Genomic DNA, 21572 nt, shown 5'->3' with positions numbered 1-21572 from the left:
CTCCATGTAAATCTTCTGGGTTTTTAAAAATTATTTACTTGGTATGTTTTTTAAAAATGCATTTATTTGTGCCTTTTCTGAAATTTTTAAGCCTGTGTTATTTGGCACTTTGTACAGAGTCAGGTGCGTATTTGTTAGTCTTCAAAAAGTGCTGTGCAAGAGTACATTGTATTACAAATATATTATTAGTTATGCATCCAACATTCATAGCAAATAGTGTTATAATTCTGATGTTTATTCCCCAAGTACAGCTGCAGGTCGTTGTCTGAAGGCCTTGATTGCATCTTGTTGTGTTTATTTTAAATCTTTATTTCTAAATCACTGCACAAAAATATGCTAGTTAAGGTCATATGCAAAGAAACATACACTAGGAATGTCACAAAATGCATTTAGTCAGTGAGTCTGTTTCTCTTTGAGTGGGCAGACAGGTGAGCTGCTGTTGATGTTTAGCCATTTCTGATTTTGTATCTGTGATACAAACAGTTTAATTCGAAGGTAATCGCAGGAAACCTTGTGGCTTTTCAAAATGCCTCTTTGTTAGTTCTTTAAAAGAGAACCTCTATAGTTAGCAAATGTCAGCTAATGTTTTTCAAGATACTTTTTTTTTAGTAGTAAAATAAAATCTTTAAAGTCCACCCGGGTCTAGTGTAGGTTTCCTTTCTTCATTTTAAGAATGTGATTGATTTTGCACTTAGTATTCCTTTCTTACATCTCAAAACATGTAGGTTGCTTGCTGAGTGCTTTTACACCTTGAACTGTTCTGAGTTATTTATGGATTTGAGGTTCAAGTCTCTGTTGAATAAAGAAAAAATGAAAAATGCTGGGGTTTTTTTCTTCATAAGTAGAATGAAATTAATGCTGTGTGAGATAGTCTTGTAGGACACAAACTAATTTGGTAGTATATTAAATCAAAGCATAACTAATGGCAGTTTCTGCTAATGACTTTTTCTAGGCATTGCCAAGCTACTTAAAGCAGAAAAACATTCTGAGTTTTCTAGATGTGACAGACTAGTAAATTGATTGTATATATCTTTAACTTAATACCTCTTCAATGAAATCAGAATTTATTATTATTCTTTTTTTTTTTTTTTTTTTTTAAACTTCAGGTTCTGGATGAGATTTCTGAACATGGCATTAGGATTTATCAGCTCCCTGATGCAGATTCTGATGAAGATGAGGAGTTTAAAGAACAAACTAGAGTTCTAAAGGCAAGTTTCACTCCTGATTTATTATTTTGCTGCAGTAATTCTTCAAGCCTACAGTATGCTTAAAGGTATTTCATTCCTTTTTTTAACATGTTGAAATTTCAAGTTTTCTTTGGATGTTGACTCTGAATTTTAATGCTTTTTATTCCAATCTCTGCTTCATCAAAATTCCAAATCTAGTGTGTCGTGACTTTTTTCTTTTTAGTGTAAGCAGCTTGTCACAAAGAACTGTGATGTGCAGTCTCTTTTCTGACTCAAACCCTTTAACACGCAAGCAAAGAGAATGTGCATGTGTTATGGTTACTGTATTAACAAACACCTTTCCTCTCATTAAAGCAGATAATAAGTTTTTACTGAAGTAATTTCTTCTTTGTGCTGTGATACTTGCAAAGGTGCTTAAAGAATGTATCTGAAATTCTGTCTCTAGCTACTTTAATCTGTATCTGGAGTATGTTTCTGTTGGCTGTTCTCCATGCATGATGTTATGTCAGATGACACATTATGCCCAGGCGGTACTTCAACAACAGTCAAGTGTTCCTAAAGCAAAGCGTCATTTCCTTCTGTGCCTCTGTTAGCACAAACTGATCCTAACAGACCCACAGGTGTCAATAGTGAGAGGTTACATTGCCTCCAGTAGGATTTGTTGGTCTTCTGATGTGGAAGGATTTTAGTAGAGTACATTTGTTAATGTTTTTTTCCTCCCCTCTCCTGTCTGTTAGTTAAAAGTCTTTGTGCTTTCTTTAAAAGAAGAAAAAACAAAACAAAACCTCAAAAAAGGCCACAAAAAAGTGACCAGTCAGAAATCAAAATGGTAACTTGTTTTGCTCTGTCTCAACCAGGCTAGCATTCCCTTTGCTGTTATTGGATCCAATCAACTGATTGAGGTGAAAGGGAAAAAAATCAGAGGCCGCCTGTATCCCTGGGGAGTTGTTGAAGTTGAAAATCCAGAGCACAATGATTTCCTTAAACTGCGCACAATGCTGGTGTGAGTAATGGTTAAAATTATCCCATCTCCTGTGGTGACGTAACTGGTACAGTGACAAGAGAGTTAACATGAACTTCTTAAATCAAAACTAGCTCTGATGGCACTATGGAGTGATGCCTTATTGATTGTCCACTCCCTGCCTCCCCCCCCGTGTTTGTCTTGCTGCTGTAATCGTGTGATCTCTGACTTCAGAAAATATTTTCTATATTATGTTGTCAGAGATATGTGAACAATTTTTATGCCTTATATGAACTGATTTGATGGCTTTACATATAAGTTTTCTCTCAGTGCAATGGGTGGGGCAGAGAGGCTTTTAAAACACTACTCAGTGATTAAACTGTGAAGAATATTCTAAAGGTAAAGCTCAGTTTCTTGGCAGTATGGGAAATCCGATGTTAAATATGATACCCCACCCCTTTATTGTTTTAGCTGATATGGATATTCTGCTTGTGTTGATGGTTTTAAGTTTTGGGGGTTTTTTTAATGACATCTGGCTATTGTTGGAAATGGAATTCTATTGTGTATTTCTGATTTCAGTCTCTGCTGGGCAGGGATTGCCCTCTGCTGGTCATGGGTAGCCAGCATTTGTTTCCTTTTTTTGGGATTGAAAATTGTTAGATGGTGTCAGCTATTTTGTGAGCCAAGGAGCTCCACCTAGTTCTCAGTTACAAGTTACACTTAATAGCACTTAAGAGTCAAAAAATACTTTAGGAATTAAAGTATCTTTCTGAGTAACTGTTTTCACAAGTTTCTTAACGCTTCAAAGTCTAGTGTAAGCAACTCCTGTAAGTAATTAGTGAACAGGAGGGGTACAGCATACTTTGGGTCTTTGAAGAATATTGGTGGGAGCACAGTTCAGTATAAATTGAAGACAAATAAACGTGAAAGCGATGTTCTGGCTAGCTCTGTGGCATGTTTGGCCTGCAAGGATTATTTTTCCAGTAAATACATCCATTATGTAAAACAAAAATATAAGATAAAAGTGTGTTTTTTCTTCAATTTGACAAGAAGGACAAAGTGTTCAATAACCTTTTGCATGTTCTAGAACGCACATGCAGGACCTGCAGGAGGTGACCCAAGATTTGCACTATGAGAACTTCCGTTCCGAGAGGCTAAAGCGAACTGGCAAGTAAGTATGTGTGTGCCTTTGGGCTCTGCTGCTTTTGAGGCTCTCTTTTTCCACTGTGACATGGGACTTATTCTTCCTCCTAACTAATCCCACCTGTAACTGATTATTTCTCGTGAGATTTCAATCTGTGGAGTTACTGAACTTTGTCTGAATTGCTCTTCTTGAAGAGCAGCAATATGCAGCAAAATGCCGTGCTTACAAACAACTGCTCTTGGTTTTGTACCTGTTCCATTTTCTGTATGCTTTTAATTGGAATGTGCATAAATAAGTAGTGGGCTGCAAGCAAGACAGGTTTTTGTTTAATGAAGTTAACATCACAGGTGTGTAACTGGAAAAAATAAACTCTAGTTGGCACATTGAAATAGACCCCAGCCTGTCTGATTAGGTAGGATAATATTTGTCCAATTACTGCAGGACTGCTGTGGTGGCTGCTCTCTTACTCCTTCATATACAGCTAGAAAGAGAAGTTTAGAGCAAACAATTTTTTTTAGTAATGTGTGTGTTTTTTGTGGTGGTGGTTTTTTGTTTTTTTGTTTTTTTTTTTTCTTGGTAAGGTTTCTGTCCTTGGCAACTTAATGCAAAACATCCTCATATACCTGTGCTGCATCTTTTTTGATAGCAATTTATTATTGTCCTCACTTTACTTGTTCTTTAAGTATTCAGCCAAGCACTCCCTTCTTAAAGAAGAAGGGAAATAGCCTGCACAACTCCTCAATGGTTGATTTTTGTACCATGTATAGATAGTGGAGGGAATCTCTTGATTAAAGTAAATGGAAAAAAATCCCAATAGCAGTGAAGAAATTAAATTTTAAGAACAACAGGTTTCTATGGGGTAAAGATGGCATCTTACAAAAGAGAGGCATGGGCTCAGTAATGTCCTGATTTCCCCTGCGCAGAAGCATGTAGAGTTGTTTGTTGTTGTTCTATTAGCTGAAATGAGCCTTGAATCTGTTCTTGGAAATTGTTACTTCTGATTCTTATACCATTAATGTGTTCTTTTGTTCAACAGGCCTGTTGAAGAAGAAGTGGTAGACAAGGATAGAATCCTCCAGCAGAAAGAGGCTGAGGTAAGAGGGAGCTTCTAAAGCTGTTTTTCTTCAATATAACATGCTGCATTCCAATTTCAGTATTCTATGTCAACTGCCTGTGGAGTGTAAGATTGGAGTTATGAAAAACAGCAGACCTAATCTGAAGATACAAGTTACCCACACAAAGTGTTTTGTTTATAGTCACTTGCATGCTCTGGATGGTAGGTAGCATGTGGACTCTTGGGTATAGGCAGGGCATTTATTACTCCTAGTTTGTATGCTAATTTTCCGTAAGGATAGTTGCCACTTTTTAAGTATTGAAATCATTTCATGTTTCTCAGATACATATGTGGCTTTAAACATAGTGTGTTGGAGTAGACTGATTGTGTAATGTCATTTCTGACATCTGGGGAAGGACTTTTCATAAGGGCAGTTAATGATAAAACAAGGGGAAATGGGTATAAGCTGAAAGAGGGCAGGTTTAGATTGGATATTAGGAAGAAGTTCTTCACTGTGGGGGTGGTTAGACACTGGAACGAGTTGCCCAGAGAAGCTGTGGCTGCTCCTCCCTGGAAGTGTTCAAGGCCAGGTTGGATGAGGCTTTGAGCAACCTGGTCTAGTGGAAGGTGTCCCTGCTGATGGCAGGGGGGTTGGAACTGGATGATTTTTAAGGTCCCTTCCAACCCAAACCAGTCTGTGATTCTTTGATTTCAGATGTGCATGGCTTACTACAAGCATGTTACCAGTAAACTTCTTATTATGTCTTGTGGCTATGGAGTAGAAAAAGGTTGTTGAGTCTTAAATATCCCATGATACAATTAATGTGTATGTTTTTTCTTAATCCTGATTTGCAGCAAAATCCGTAATATCTCTGTTGTACCAGTCAACTTATGGATTTGGTGTTTTCAATCTCTGATTTCTTACTCTGTTTTCAAGTTATTACTAGGCCTTTCAACTTAGCATTTTTATGCTAAAGTTCTAAAGCTTCAGAGATTTTAGCCCAGTACTTAAACAGAAGTAGTACGCTGCCAATGACTTATGACTGCTTGCATTGTGAAAGCTTAAGACTTGCTGCCAATTGGAAGATAGCATTTTTTATGTTTATGCTTCTTTTATCCAATTCAGCTTGGATCCAAGTCCATAAATGCAGGAAGGCATGATTGGAAAGAGCAATGCGTATGTGTAGTGATTTGGAGTAAGGAATAAAAAACTACAAGCAGTTTTGTAGGTTTCTGAGGTGAAAGATTCAGACTCCCATACATGGAAATTTTTGAAATACTGTTACTTTGGTCTGTGTGTTTCCTTTTTTTCTCTATAGCATCCATATTTAAAAATAGCTAACCCTGGCATGTTGACATAAATAGCAAAAATTTTTCCTAAAGGAAATGCAGAAGCAGCTGATTATCACCATAACTAGTAGCTAATAATATGAACTACTAGTGATTAAATGAGCTGCATCTTTATCACTGTATAACTTCATTTCAGCAACACAAGCACACTTGGTGGCCATGCACTTAAGAGAGTGGAACTTCTGCAAGTATTCTGTACACAAATTATCTGCCTCCCATTTACTGATGTGTGTGCAAAACAACAGTGGACCATCGGCTGAAAGCCAGGAATACTAGATGCTTTGAAAATGTCAAGAGCATTGTTTGGAAATGTTTTGTAATTTGTTTTTTTTCCCCTTGTTTTTCCTTAATGCTTCCAAGATTCAGGCAGTAGACTTAAATTCTCTAAGTTATACCTGTTTCTCCTGTTATTTCCCTTGGAAACTGTTGATATGGCAGACATATTATTATATACTGGTCTATTCAGACCACTCTTCTGTGAATGTATATATAGTATTTTTAGATATGTATGTATGTAATGTATTTTTTTAATATGATATGGCTGAAGGGATGAAATCTTGAATTCTTGGGGGACAGTGTCTGAAAGTTTCCTCTGGGAGTAATCATCTCTGAATAACTGCTGCTGAAGTTGCAGAGGATTAAGCTAGAACTTGAAAAAACAAATAGATTTTTAACTTCGGCATTCTATTGTCCCAAAGAGATCACGAAGCTTTGATGAATCTTCTGTAGATAAGCTGGTATGAAATCCCTTCATCTCCATATCATCCCTAAGGTTCAGACTGGGAAAGGTCTGGGGAGGAAAGAGGCACAGAGGAAATGGGTTTGCATTCCACGGCCTTTGCAGAGAAAACAAATATCCATTTCCCCTCCTGTTTTGCATTCCCATCAGTAACGGTGCTTGAAGTTCTATTTACAGTTTTGTGAGGTTTATATAACCTTAGAAGGAATGAATGCTTGGGCCAGTGCCAGGATCATCTTTATCGAGGCATCACTTTTGCTAAATGATCTTTTATTATGTCAAAGGATGTGGTCCCCAGTTCCAACAATTTGGAATTGCTAATCTGTCATTTTGGATTTATTGCTCAGCCTGGTTGTGCTTTTTACTCATTTGCAAGTGGTGACCTGTTTTTTCTGATCTGGGAAGTGAAAATAAGAATAAAGGCATCCATTTTCGTTACTATAAATATACTACAGTTCAGATTATTTTGATGTTGTGGGCACAAAGTTAAAGTTTGTAGTGTTGTGTCATACTCTTCCTACTCTGAATATATCTCATAATAAAAACCTCTCAAAGTTTTGAGAGGCAATACTTGCAGAAAAATGTTAAGGACATGATTAAATGATACAGCAACGAACAAACTTCCTCTGATTTTTTTTTTTTTTTTCCAGTGAGCTACCCTGAAGCTTTGGGCAAATCCCTTCACTGTCTTTCAGTGGAGTTGGTCAGCAGTAGGCTGAGTATAGCAGAATTAATCACAATGTTGAAATAGTTTTCTCTCTGTCCTTCAACTTTTTGAATGTGTTTAACCCTTTATCAGCTGAGATGAAGAACCCTGGTTTAGTATGGGAGTCAGTGGGGGGACAACCTGCAGTGGTGGGGCTGCCAGGCCACGGTCTAGCAGCAGCCCTGCGGGTAGGTGAGGGTGTGATGAATGTTTACGTGTGTGAGTAACTGCCTGGTATTGCAGGTATGTGTGTAAGCCCGTTCTTGAAAGATAAGGTGAAATCTTTTATGTGGAGAGATGGCATGACTGCTGATGAAGGCCTGCGGAGCTGAGGGAAATAAAAACAGCTCTAAGGTTTAATTTGTGTTGTGGAATGCTATTGCCTAGTGCAGGGGGAAGGAGGCACGCTTTATGCAGAAGGCTTCAGCCTTCGTCTGTGAAGCAATGTAGTCTCAGTCCTGGGAGAACATCATGAGAGGAAAAGCCTTAGTAAGCAATTAGAAATGGAAATCCCTTGGGAGCTGCAATGAAGAACAACTTTTTTTTTTTTTTTGAGTAATTGCAGGTTTTTTTGTCCTTTTGAGTTGTTCTTTGAAGAAACAATGCTTGCTGCCCATGTAGAGCAGTGGCTGTGGCCATAGTGACTTCTATTTATAACGTCAGTGTGCTCTATGAAAGACCTCTATCTGGGTGGTAGCCCCTTTTCCAGTAGAGTAACTTTGTCAGGAGTATTTTTCTTGTCTTCAGTTAACAAGATTAGTTGTACTCTTTGATATTGGAAGTATTTTTAACCAACAGCAACTGTCATGGGAACGTCCTGGTGTACTAGAAAATCCACTCTCTACAGTTTTCACATCTTGCCCTATTCTTGCAGCCTCTTCTCTTGTAGACTTTCTTATGTAAAGGCACAGGGAGAAATAATGATACTTGGTGTGGGGAGGGAAAGTGTGTCAGTGGGAAGTAGATGCTGTTAATTTTTTAACATTTCCTGTGATATCTGTAGGGCTGTAACTGAAAAGACACCCACTGTGTTCAGACAGAATTAGTACTTGTTGATATTCTGGGCAAAACATACTAAAGGTGAAACTTTGTAGGCAGAGCAAAGCTGTGTATCTGTGTTTTTTTGTTAATAGTGTGGAAGAGGTTAGGAAGCTGTAAGGTTCACTTTTAACTCTGTAACCTTAGCTTTCATTTTAAATGTTTACTTCCTTTCTGTGTTGTTACAGTAGTTACATGATAATTTGAAGTAAATTTTAATCCTGACATAAGTCAACTAAGTGGAATTTATACCGAGGTTAAGTTTACTCTTTTGATTTTTGTTACCTGGGAATTCACAGGAATTGTTTGGGTTTTTTTAACAGCTTTTAAAATGTTGTTTTCTAGCTTCCTTTTCATCATGTGCATTGACCCTATGCTATCATGTTGTAGTATCGTTTCTTTAGAGGAAGAATGCAAGTTCCCTGCAGTATGTATTAATGCTGCTCTTACAAGTGAGAGGGTTTACTGCTGAGCAAGATCAAAGTCATGGTATGCCCTTGATGCTTGCAATCCCCAACAGCAAAGGGAACACAGATGTTGATAATTACATCACTTTCAGTCTTTTGTGTGATCTTTTCATTCACCTTTATTAAGAGGAAAGATTATTTCTGTCTATGCAGTAGATCTAGTAAGGTGAAGACTCATGAGTTGTTTTAGTTTGATTTTAACATGTAGAAATGGTTCTGAAGTCCTGCCCTCTGCTTGAAGAGGAATTGTGGAAGAGACTGACATGGTTACCACTTTGAGTACAATACAGCTTGATTCTTCTTTTTTTTTTTTTTTTTTTTTTTTTTAATTTTAACTTTAATTTTACACTCAAGCTGACAGGATTCTTACTGTGCAAATTATTTTATCTCCAGGACATTTATATGCATTCTCCTGAAGTTCAGTTATTACCTCTAACTTTAGCCCTGTAGTTACGCAGCCAGGTTTTAGTATGTGCTATCTGTCATTTGTAGGTTGTCTGCTAAGAGTACTGTTACAAAACTGGTAGTTGTGAGTTTGCTCAGAGCTCTTGAGAAGTCACAGTCCTACAGCAGAAAGCAACCATTCTGGATTATTTACATATCAAATGCTCAACAACAACAAAAAAGCTGATGCAGCCCGGGATGCAGTGGAAGTGATAGGTGTGCTTGAGCACCTTCCTTTTAGTTTGCTGCTTTCCTTTTTTTTTTGCCAACATTGCTTATGAAAAAGAAACTTCAGTGATGACTTACCTACTAATGCCCATAGGAGACAACAATGTGCCTAGTTGTTTAGGGTTTTTTTAAACAGACTTTGTGCCTGAAAGTTTTCCTTACTGAATTATGCTAAAATAACTTAAACTTACCATTATTTAGCTAGTGGATGGGACTAACACTCCACCAGTAGATCTCAAAAACATCACATGAAAATGGAAAAGGAAAATATTACAATCTTAACGTTAGAGCAGAGTAGATCTCCTAGTGCTTTTGTCCTACCTTACATTTTAGCCATATGCAGCATCTGATTTATTTCATGGTGTGGGCATATTTTTATCAGTTAAGGTTAAAATGCAAGACTTGACACTGTATTTAAGTCTTAAAATTTGATATTGGCTCTAAGCAGAATGCTGTGTTTGAGCAATCACCATAATACATGTGCAGCAGTATCTTCCCCTGTGATTACTGAATGGTTTCTATTTTGGGAATGTTTCATGGCTCAGCTTGGAGTGCTCTTGAGAAAGCTCAAGTAGGCAAGCTTCCAAAAAGCTAGTTCTATTCTGATGGTAAATCTGCAGAGAGGCAGTTCAAAAGACCAGGTGTCTTACATTTTCACAAGTTGATCTTTGAAACCTTTCTCTTTTCTTGGACCGTGGAATCCATGCAACTTGAATTTCTGAGACTTTCTGCTTTTTTTTTTTCCCTCCTTCCTGCACCATTATGCCATCTTTTTGATCAGAAGCTTTTTGTTTGAAGTGCTTATCAGAAAGAAGTAGATGGATATATAATGATCATTACAGACTTAGCTATACCTCACACTGTTCCTGTGTGAATGTCCTTTAGTCAGAACATATCTATGCTGCAGTCACAGGAACCTGAATCAGCCTCTACTGAACCCTGTGGTGCTGCAGCAAGAGGATAAGTACCAGCATATAAGCCAGCTAGTTTTAGGCAAGCTCTGTTATTTCTGGCTATGCTGCAAGCTCTGCTCTTCAGTTTCTTACTCTTTCACAAACCTTTATCTGAGGCCAGGCAAGAAAAAATGATACAGGCATCTGCAGCTAACTTTCCCTGTTCTGTGATGTTTCTTTCAGGTTGGTTGTTTTTTTAAAAAACCCACAAACAAACAGACTCCCACAAAAAAACCCCCCAAAACCTAACAGTTCAACACCACATACAAGGTAGTCAAGCATTTATCACAAAATCTTTTCAATGGAATTTGATGGAGTAGCTAGTATCACAAAAGCTAATGTGGTTGATTGGATGAAAATACAGTATACAACATAACAGTGCCTTTTGAGTTGAAGAGTATCTCTCTCCACTCCATCCCCCCCAAAAAAAGAAAGCAATTCTTATTCTTTCTTAGGAACATTTATTTTAATTAATGTTATTTTTAGAGGAAAAAAAACCAAGTTATCTATAACTGTATCTATAAATGGAAATTAACTTATAAGTATCATAGGAAAATGCCTTTAGGAAAACAGTTATTTCCAGGAGAGTTCTTTGCTTAGATGTAAAAATATTAGTGCTTAATATGTTTAGTCTGCCTTTCCAAATTTTGTAAACATCTTTCTATTTTACTCTTGAAGTAGTATTTAAATTCTGCCTGCATGTTTGGCTGTTAACTCGGGCAAATTTTTAGCAACAGTATCTGGTTGGCCACAAGATGAGTGTTGGTATATGATACTATGCTTTGAGCACTTGTATCGGAGCAAGCTGCTTCAGCTCACTCAAGCAGCGTATCTCTGAACACACCTAACGGGCGTGTTTTCTTTACTATAGATTAAATGTTAATTCACAGGTCTGCAAGCTTCAAAAGACTTTGATTTTATTGCTTGATTTTCATTTTTAGTATTCTTACAAATCATTTGTGAAAGTTGGATACTATGTATTAAAGAATCTGAGATGGGGAAAAACAAAGTATTCAATCATGTGAATTAATCTAACACTTCCAATTTATGAAGAGGCAATCGGATCTGTGTTCTACCATGGAAGAAAAAGATTTAAAGTTTCCTGGATTTTGGATTCCTCATGAAATTGTTTAAACATGTGGGTGTTTTTCTCTTACAGCTGCGCCGCATGCAGGAGATGATTGCACAGATGCAAGCCCAAATGAGGATGAAGCCTGGTGATGATTAAGATGCTTGACATCTGGATGCATCAGGTATGACTTTTCTGACTTGTTTACTCCTCTTACATAAGATTTTCAGAAAGATTATTGTTAATTTTGCACTTTGGACTTGCTTTTACAGTACTTACAGAAGAAAATTTAGTGATGTTCTGGGTAGACCAGAAAAAAAGATCTGTGCAGATGTTACCTTTCCAGCTCTTTTTAAGATCCATAAATGCTTATCTTCAGTGCCTTGGTTTTGGATCATCTGCCTTTGTTTATGTTAGCAAAAACTGCTCAAAAACTAATTTGGCTATAAACAAAAGTTTGGGTGTTTTGGGGTATGTACAATGCTGAATTTATAGCAGTTTTTTCAAAGAACCAAATAATACTATAGATAAACTGGCTACGTGTACTGAGTACAGCCTCCCTTGTTGTCATACATGATATAGTAGGTGCGAATAGAGTGAGTAAAGAACAAAATTATGGTAGCAAATATTCATGCTTTCTTGAATGCAGCTCTTCTGGCATAATTTTTCTTTTAAATGCAAGAATAAAAAATAGAAGGATATAAGGAGTCTTGTTGCTTAATACTTCAGTTTAATACTCTAGTTGTGATTGCTGGTCTTCTGGAATGTAAAGCTTGAATAAAATGGATTATATTATCCCTTATGACCTTGTGGCAGCTGCCAACATTCCAAGCCTAAAATAAGGAGATTTTTTGTTGCCTTTATTTGAACCTTCAGTCTTCCTGTTTATATTTTTTTAAAAAAGAAAAAAAAAAATATTAAAAAAAAAAGTCTCCCGAGGAGTGAACTTATTCACTGGATTCCTACTTAAGCAGATGTTGGTTTTACTGGTATGTGCACTGTGATCGTTGAGTGAAGTAGTTAAGGGGAAAAAAAGTAATTCAAACTCAGGTTTCTTACTGTCACAATTCCAAGACTTGCAGATAGGAGTCTTCACATCATGTGTTCCATACACAGATACATTTTCCCAGAGTTGGAAATCTAAACACTGAGGATAATTTGTGGCTGACCATGCAGTGTATGTGATAGCAGTGTCTGACACAAAGCTCTCACTTCCCCAGGCAGGAGCTGGTAATTATGTGACCTGTATTTTAGTCTGAACTGAAGGTCCCAAGTTTTCATGGTGACTTTGTTATCATATGTCCAAACTCTGACTGCTTGTGAAAATGACTGTTTGATGCAGGAAATGTTATGTAGTGTAAATTATTATTACAGTTTTTTGCAAAGGAGCTCAATTATTTCTGTGACTTGCAAATCACATTTTATCTCATGGCATCCTTTAAACTGATACTCAGTAAAAAAAACCACCCTAAATCTAACAGGCTTGGCCATAGTCATTGCTTTCACAGCACAGGATGGCAAATGATACAAACATATTCAGAGCTCTTTCTTCAGTTCCAGTTACGGGATTTGCTGTGAAATCAGTATCTGAGGGCTAACAGGATGCAGCATTCCCACTAATGGTTAGCCAGTCATGGCACCAGGATTCCCTGTGTTTCACAGCTTCTGGCAATACTGGATATAGTATTTATAAAAACAAACTGGAGCATGGTTTGTGTCCAGGCTGAATTTGCAGCCATGGATACATAAGTAAACAGAGTTCAGAGCATGCTCATGTGTGTCCAAGTGAAATGTTATTTTGTAGATACTTTACATTGCTAATCTGGAGCACATCTTGTACCACTAAATGTGTTAAGCAGAGAGTTTTGCAGGTTTAACTAAGTGTCCACATGATCTTGTGATTTAGTTTGAACTACATCTGAAGAAAGTTGGTCTGAAATACTGAACGTGAACAAATTTCAGAAGGATTTGAATGAGATCTTTGCATGTGGAGGTCCTGCTGTTTCTTTGCTAAACTACGTTTCTGCAGCTGCTGTAGAAATCGTATTGTTTGACAGATGGCTTTTTGGGGGAGAATTTTCAACTTCTTTTTTGTTACCCTAGAGAGACTGCTTCACAGACTTTTAGCATAATTTGTTGGCTAATATGCACAGTCACAACTGCAGTTGCAGTCCTGCTAAACCAGAGTGTTTGTTGCTCTATGATCCTGTCAGCACGTTGAAGTGAATCCTTACCTAGAACTTAGCCTTGGGGAGGTTTCTCTCATCCATGTTAACTGACTTTGCAGTTAAGGACAAATGATGATTATCAACCTCCAGCATTCCCATCAGGCATATTTACTGTATTTTACTGAACTCACTATTTCCAGAGAAACCAGTAAACTTGTAATTAACACAGTAGTTAACAGAACCAAATTGCCAACAAATTTAAATGTACTTTATATCAGTCTTTTTGTTCTATCACAGCTTATCTTCAGTATCTCTCAGGTTCTAGTTCTACAGGAACTTTAAAGGATCAGTTCTGCTACTGAAAGCACAGTATCTCCTCCAGTTGCTCTTTTGCACCCTTACGTATCTTTGTGCTGAGAAAAATATGTAACTTTATAGATAATTTATGTAAAAATTATCATTTTTTTTTACTCTCTTTATTTTGGATAAATATGTGTTTATTGATTTTCTTCAAAAATACCTTAAAAATATTTTCCCCTTCATAAAGCACATATATAGAGCTGTTTTCAGATATTTTGGGAAAATAAAAGTATGGTGTAAATACTTCATAGATAAGAGCAGAAGAGTAAGCAGTAGTAGAAATGTGATAATATCCAAGTATGTGAAATACCCAGTTCTCTTTCAGCTGTATTTTGGGGTGGGGACAAGATTGCTCAATGCTTTGGGGTTTTCTGGAAAGAGTCTGGCATTGCATAATGAGTAAGAAGTGCTAAACTCAAATCCTTGCCAAAAAGACTGATAAGCCTATATTATCATCAAGTGCTGCATGGATGGGATGACTGGAAGGTCTGGGATGCCTGATCCCTTTTGAATAGGGGCATCTTTAAAGGTTTGATGGAAAGAGCAAAGGGAGAATTTACTTCAAGCAGTTTATTTTTGAGGATAGAGTAAGAGAAGCTTAAAGGGAGTGACAGAGGCAAAGATTATACACACAGAATATGTTCCAAGTTTCCAAAGAGGATGGACAGGTATCTTGCTGTGAAGTAGAAGAACCCTGAAGGGGAATGAAGAGCAGCACAGGTGGAGACTGGGTTATCAGTAGGAAAGGAAGATGATTTTGTAAACGGTAGTGACCAGTGTGCCAGCTGCAGTTCTTGACAAAAGCCTCTGCGTACAGACTTGCTGCACACAGACTTGCTGCACACAATGGTGGTGATCAAGAGCTTTTGAGAGCAGCCCTAACAAAGGTGTGTTGACCTACACTTTTGTCTGCTTCCTTTAAACGTTTCATAGCTTCTGTGTTCAAACAGTGAGTGCATGTGGAGGTGTTTGTAGCAGTCCACATGAAGCATGGTAAAGTTTTCAAGACAACCTTGATTTTTTCATATTTTTTGCTTCTAAAATGCAAGACGCTGCTGTATAAAGGGTAGGAGTTTATTGCTTTTTGTATTAGACAGTTCAAATAAAGGATTGGAGAGGAAGGAGATGGAGGGGTGGAGTAAGTTGCCAAAAACTAAAACAGATTCAGTGTTTATTTGGATACTCCAATACAAAATGCTTTTGAAATAAGTCTGCAGTAATTCCAACAGTGTATTTACTAGTTTCTGAACTTGTCCATCTCAGATGAGCAACGATTATGAAAAGCTGGAATTATTTTTTTCAAATGAAATGGTTATTGATGAGTGTTTCTTCCATTTCCTTCTCTGTTTCTGAAAGTGTAGCTCTTTTCAATCTGTTTTTCCTCTTGTTATTCTTACAAATCTGGATTGTCTGTCTTCCACTCAGTATCAAGATCATGCTGGGACAAACCAGTAACAGAAGCCAGGCTATGGAAAACAAATATAGCCAGCTGGAAACCTAGTTATGGTTAGGGTAATGTGTTCAGAAAAAAGCCCCAAGCATCTTAAACTTTAAATATCTGTAGGATGCTGAAAATTCTTTCAGTATAGCTCATGATTTCCACAAGTATTTTGAAGCCTCCTGAGCCTCACTAACACTGTTCTGATTCTTGATAAGAATGGTACTAAAGGCACCAAACAGCTAGTTCCTTCTACCAGTGAATTGACATCATTTAACAGAACAACACAAAGCATTGTCATAGCAACCAGCCTTCTGAAACGATGCTGCTGAATGCTGAATTGATCTGATGAGAAATGTAATTTAAGGAAGTAAAGATCATATTGTAGTTTTTGGCAGCTGAAATTGAGTGCCTAGAGAATGTGAAGCTTGGGCAGATTTGTAGCATTTTTAACAACTGCCTGGCACTGCCAGTGGATGTTTCTCTGGCCAGAACCTAGACTAGGAGAGTGCCATCGTTCTCCAGCTCTTGTCAACTTTCCTAACTGTGATGTTGTTCAGCAAACCCTACATTGCTGGGCTAGCACAAGTTTTCATTTCCCTTAGAGAGCAGACTTCTGATAGACATTGCCTTTTTTCCTCTGCTACTGTACAACTCAAGTGCTGAACTTGTGTGGTTCCATAGGACCTTGAAGTTGACTTATATAGAAAGGTCTTAGCAGGGTCCTCAAGAGCCACCTGGTAGCTGGTGCCTGCCTGCCCTTGTGTATAAAGTGCAGGGAGCCAGGTGACAAGAGTTGTGCTATGGCTTTTAATCCTTGATGTATAGAGCAATACCATTTTCATTTGAATTTGTTAATCTAAAAATACCTTGCATCTCCCTGTTTGTTCATACTGCTCTCAGTTGGTGAAACAGTCATGTTCCTGGATTGTAAGTAGAACATAATAAAAGACAACGTTGTACTTGGATTGTGACCTTGGCTGTTCCACAGCATCTGATGGTGGCCTTTAACAGAAAGTAAGCTGTGTGACTCTTCCAATAGGAAAAAAATAGCCCATTGTTAAAATTGTAGTCTTCAAAGCATTGTACAGAAAAATGATGTATCATTAATATGATATGTAAGTCTAAGGTATTAGTCAGGTCTGTAAACCTCCTGTACCTAAGTATTGTCCGTCTTCTGGATCTTAAAGAATCTTGCTTGGATTTGTATCTGTCCACATTTTCTATATGCAAAACTTCCAGGAGTTTGTCAGGACCTATTTCTAGAAGAAAAATTCTCTCCTTGAAATAGTAGTGTATCATCTCCAACACTGTAGGATTTATGTACCTTGAAAAGCAAATTCCCTTTGGGACTGCTGTGCTTGTAGAGGAGAGAAGAGAGAAATAGTCTCTTCACCTCCTAAAAACCACAACACTGTCTACTTTGCAGATGTAAAAGCCTTCCAAGTAATGACACGATGTTTCTAAAACATAAAATGAAAAAGACTGAAATACCTAATGGCAAGTTTTTCTGATATTTTCACATAATTGCCCAAACTGTATCTCAACAAATGTTGTCAGTAAATGGATTAACGCATATTGGTTCATTTTTTGCCAAGAATATAAAAGTCCTAGTGGATCACTGTGGAAATCTTATTTTGTGGGGAAATATCAGGGGTCAGTGGAAATATATTTGTTTTTCAGTAACGTGTCGATGCCTTGGGAAAGGTGAAAGCTGCAGTGCAGTGGCTGTGGTGGCATTCTCAATTCTTGGGAATATGTGCAGTGGCACCTTGCGTTCTTTCTCTCCGAGAGGTTTGATTACCCAGAAATGACACAATTGACATATTCCATCTCTTCCTGTATCTCAGTGACACGCTGCTGCATCCAGTACAGCTGTTGTATGCATATGGGATGCAGGGGCTGAGGGGAAATGCTTGCTGACAGAATTTCTCAGACATTATCAGGCCTGAGGAGCAGAGTACACAGACATACCAGGTCCATGCCAAAGCCTGACGTGGTCTCACAGGGGACCTGTAAATGCTTTAGGCCACCTTTGGCTAAATAGCATTTTCAGAGGAACACTTCTTACAGTTCTAGATCTTGGAGCCTGGTATATATATGTGACTCAGTGTATATTAACCCTATTAGCATATAAATTAACTGATAAATGTTGGAAAGCAGTTCAGAGGTTAGTTTTGTAACTTAGTATGTACTTGGCCAATGACGTTTGCTATGGGGAAGTATGAGGTATTGCTACAGACAAGCAAAAAAGGAAAGGGAACAAACTTTAACCAGTGAAGTCAACAGAGGATGACTGAAATACCAGAAGCTCGGAATGTTAGGGGTGTGAGTGACAAAATGAGTCCAGACTCACTAACAACAGGACACTGGTGCCATCCAGTTCTCTTTCTTTTTGGAAAGATGCTGTTTCTCAAACTTCTTGCTAATGATTGGACACTCAAAGGGCTGTAGTTACAACATGAAATGGGTGTTATTTGAAGAAAAAGAATTTAGGTCAGTGAGAAAATATAACTGCTTATAAAACAAATTTCTCTCATTAGGAATTGAAAAGTGTCCATGGAGAGATATCAAGTTGACCTGCATGGTAATGGTGTTCTTGGAAGTAGCTGAAGGGGAGGCAAACCCATTTCTTTCTAAAGCTTTTGAAACCTTTACAAGTACAGGATTCTGAGCTGTCTGACCACATGCATCAGGGTGCAGGCATATGTGGTGCTAGCTATACTCCTCACTGAGCAAGTTCTGTTCAACGGCATGCTGGAGAAATGTGTTGTCTTTCTTAAATAAAGGTATGAATGCACATTGCAGATGGAGGCATTTATTAAAGCTATGTATTGGTGAAAGGTGTAAGGTTAGTCTAATAAAACTGGAGATCAGATTTGAAAGAACAGTATCAACCTAATGTATGATAAAATATTCTATCCTAAGGAGATTAGGAGCAATGAATCCACACTGAAAATGCACAAACGTACTTTGCCCAAGTATGATCTGGGAGTGTATAAAATGTGGATATCGTGTTGCTAATGCTGGTAACATCAGTGCACAGCTGTGTTTATAACCTGAGCCTTCATGTTTATTGGAAATTCCAGTCGTTTTGTGAGTCTGAAACATCAGTTACAACTTCCTCTTGAAGTATTTTCTGTAACAGAACAGAATTAGGCAGGCAATGGCAGAAATTTAGTTCTCTTTCATACTCAAAATAGCAGTGTAGCACAACAGGTTAATTTGGAATTTGAATATTGAGTTTGATTAGCAACGTATAGACTCTGGCTTTAAAGCCTTAATGCTGGCTTGCTTGTTCTGGTTGTTATGGGAAGTGATGGGCTCCTTAAAATGTTAGGTAATCTATGTTGAACAGAATTCCCACTGTGAGAATGGCAAAGAGCAAAGGACCCTGTTGTCAGGTTTCCTCAATACTTATCCCAGCTGTAGTCAGCAGGTCTAGTCTGGATGAGTGTTGCACTGTACTTCACACGTGAGTTCACACAACAATGTTTTCTAGGATATTTCTTTTTTCCATCCAGATGAATGTTTAGATTAAGCTATTTTTTCCTGTTGGGAACAGAGTATTTTTGGGACCAAAGAACGTGAGGTGTCTCCTGAGTTCTGAGTCTGACACGATTTTTTAAGCAGGGCCCAATTTTCAGGGAAAGCTGGAATTCTGCTTTCTTTGTGGCAGCCTTTTCAAATGGCAAGTAGCTAGAGACATCCAGAACTGGAAGTATTTTTTGAAATTACAGACCAGGATCCCTTCTTTCAGAGTTATGAATACTGCTGTATGAATGATTGAAAAAATCTGTTTGCTTTCCTGTTTTATATAAGCAATGTCATAAGAGTTGTTTGTGTGTGACCTCAAACTTGCTGGTTACTTGTAGATCAGTGAGGTTTGTTTTCCTCATCAGCAGTAACACTTCATATAACAGGCTGACAGAGGTTGGTTTTTTGTGTGCATTACTGTTGAGATGAGCTGTAGCACTGCTCTTGTTTTATTGCAGACAGAGTGAGGTGTGGGTGCTTAAGAAACTGTGCAGCTAAAAATAAATTCTCCTTTATGTACTCTTACTAGCTATTTGTGATAAGTATTTGGGGCCAAACAGCATCCTACCCAGCTGATCTAGTTCTAATGCAGGTCCCTGTGATGCAGTAACTGACGTACCCAGTTCCCTGGATTATGCTGCTTTGCTGGGAGGGGCTCAGGTTGCCCCAAACACTCTGACAGTGCTGAGAGTTTGTCCGTTCTAATGCTTTTTGTTTTCCACTTTTATTCACAGCAGTATACAGTTCTCTAAGTGGATGGGTGCTCTGTTTTATTTGGCCGAATGGTAACGTTCAAATGCAAAAGCTGGATGCCGCAGATCAAGACCTGCATTAAAACAAACACAAAGTCTGAAGATCGTGTTGTAAACCGGCTTGTTTTATATATTCAATGTTAATCAAGTTATATTGTATCTCTTTTGATTCTTTTGGTAACACTGTCTTCATACTTATAAATGTGCTTTTATTATCCTTCCTATACCCTTTTATACCGAAGCTGATAGAGTACACTGTTTGGACTAGTCATTGTGATGAGTTTAAGGAGTTTATCGTGTATCTGCTAGGTTATTCTGAACAGTTTCGTGATTAATACTGAAAGACTTTGTGGCCTGTTTACAGTAAACGTATGTGTGTTTGCACAGTACCCTCCTAACTTTCACTTGCCATTTTAAGTAATTGTGTATCGTATCAGTTTTTCATAACTATCTCAGTGCTTTGGTTACTTTTGAAGCTTCATCTCTGGTGATTTCTATTTGTGTGATGTATGAGAAAATGTACAAAACACTGACGGTTCACCAGTGATGCAAAGGAGCTGACTTTTCTAAATCATCGTGCCTTAACATACCATGAACACTATGCATGCCAACAACTGCCGATGCCTCCAAGGATTTGTCTTAAGTTCTCAAGTACTGATTGCAAGAATTTGTCACAGGCATTTTTATCTGTCAGCTGAGCGATGGCATGTATTGAACTTTTTATATACCATAACACTAATTTTCATTGAAGTTTTGTAATAAATTGTACGAATGTGGAAAATGTCAGATTTCGGGGTGGTTTTTGTTGTTTTTTTGTTTTGTTTTTTTATTATTATTTTGGCTTTTTTAAGCTAATCTGTGAAGAGTTGTAATGGTGCTGTGCACAGTGCATATTCAAAGCAGTTCTGATACTTACCCTGGGAAATGAGGTCGTTTTCTAGAATTTGTCTACATACAAACTGCTTTGATTTCATTTCAAAACAACTTTAAAAGTGTTTTAACTGGAAGTTAAAGGTAGCAAGACTTTGCATCCACTTTTTTTCCCAAAGTTCATTAGGCACCTACTGACATCTTTTAGGTGGGTAAATACCTTGGAAAATATGATCACACACCTTAATTTACAGATTTATTAATGTTGCTGTTTCCTTTATGTCATTAATGAGTGTATAACTCTTCTGCATGCTTTTGTAGTCTTGCGTCTATTACATATGCATAAGTGTAAATTATTTTGCAAATATAAGATTGAGACATTTTGTCTTCTGTACTAAATTGGGATGTCTTTCATCTAATGATTAGCCCTAATTTTGCTGTCTAGCAATGAATGTTTAATCAGGATAGCATTAACAAACAATTTGCATCACAGGGATGCATATTTGGTTTGTGTTCGGAGTTGAACTGCCTAAAATGGATGTTACGTTGTTATCTCAGTGGCTGCTTTAATGAAGTTGAAAGAAGAAGCGGAGTGAGAGATTTGTGTTCATTCAGGTTTTATGAAGGTTTTAATTTAAGTGCATCTGTTATAAGGGCCAAGGTGAGAAATTTAACGGTAAATATTTTCTAATTAATTGTGAGTCATTGTGTCCACCTTTCTGTTTTTCTTACAGAATTTTGCATCGTATTTTGCAGCCGCCTTAAAATTATATGCTGTCCATTTGTGCTTGTGAAAGTCAGGATGGCCACACCCCTCCTGAGAAACCAAGACTTTACATGTGTTAGTTACATACTGGATTAGCTGTCTGAACAAAGGTAACATGAAAGGTTCATCTTTCAAAGCAAACTAGCACAATGGGGAAGCAGGCTTTCAAAAGCATCTGGTCTTTAATTCTATTAAATTGTATTGTTTTCCTCCCTCTTTTCAAAGCAAGGCACCTAAAGTCACTGTCACAATTCTTGTGTGTGAAGCCTCAGTGAACAGATTTTCACTGCTGGATACTGATTATTGGTTGATAGATTCTGCCTCTGTCTGGCTTGTGAATT

The 21572-nt window shown here is 37.6% G+C and overlaps 1 protein-coding gene across 1 annotated transcript in view; it reads left to right on the top strand.

The window, feature by feature from the left end:
* LOC104525104 (septin-2) overlaps window positions 1-20376 on the top strand; it is a 32083-nt gene extending 11707 nt beyond the window's left edge. The window contains exons 8-13 of the mRNA XM_010168173.2: window positions 1107-1208; window positions 2045-2190; window positions 3236-3319; window positions 4329-4386; window positions 11431-11524; window positions 19578-20376. Of these exons, the coding sequence (XP_010166475.1) occupies window positions 1107-1208; window positions 2045-2190; window positions 3236-3319; window positions 4329-4386; window positions 11431-11499 (459 nt within the window). The 3' untranslated portion in view covers window positions 11500-11524; window positions 19578-20376. The remainder of the gene's footprint in view (window positions 1-1106; window positions 1209-2044; window positions 2191-3235; window positions 3320-4328; window positions 4387-11430; window positions 11525-19577) is intronic.
* The last annotated feature ends 1196 nt before the right edge of the window (window positions 20377-21572 follow it).

Source organism: Antrostomus carolinensis, unplaced genomic scaffold (genome assembly GCF_000700745.2).
Source record: "Antrostomus carolinensis isolate BGI_N321 unplaced genomic scaffold, ASM70074v2 scaffold24995, whole genome shotgun sequence".
In the NCBI taxonomy this organism is placed as follows: Eukaryota; Metazoa; Chordata; class Aves; order Caprimulgiformes; family Caprimulgidae; genus Antrostomus; species Antrostomus carolinensis.
This window is presented reverse-complemented; position numbering and strand designations above follow the sequence as displayed.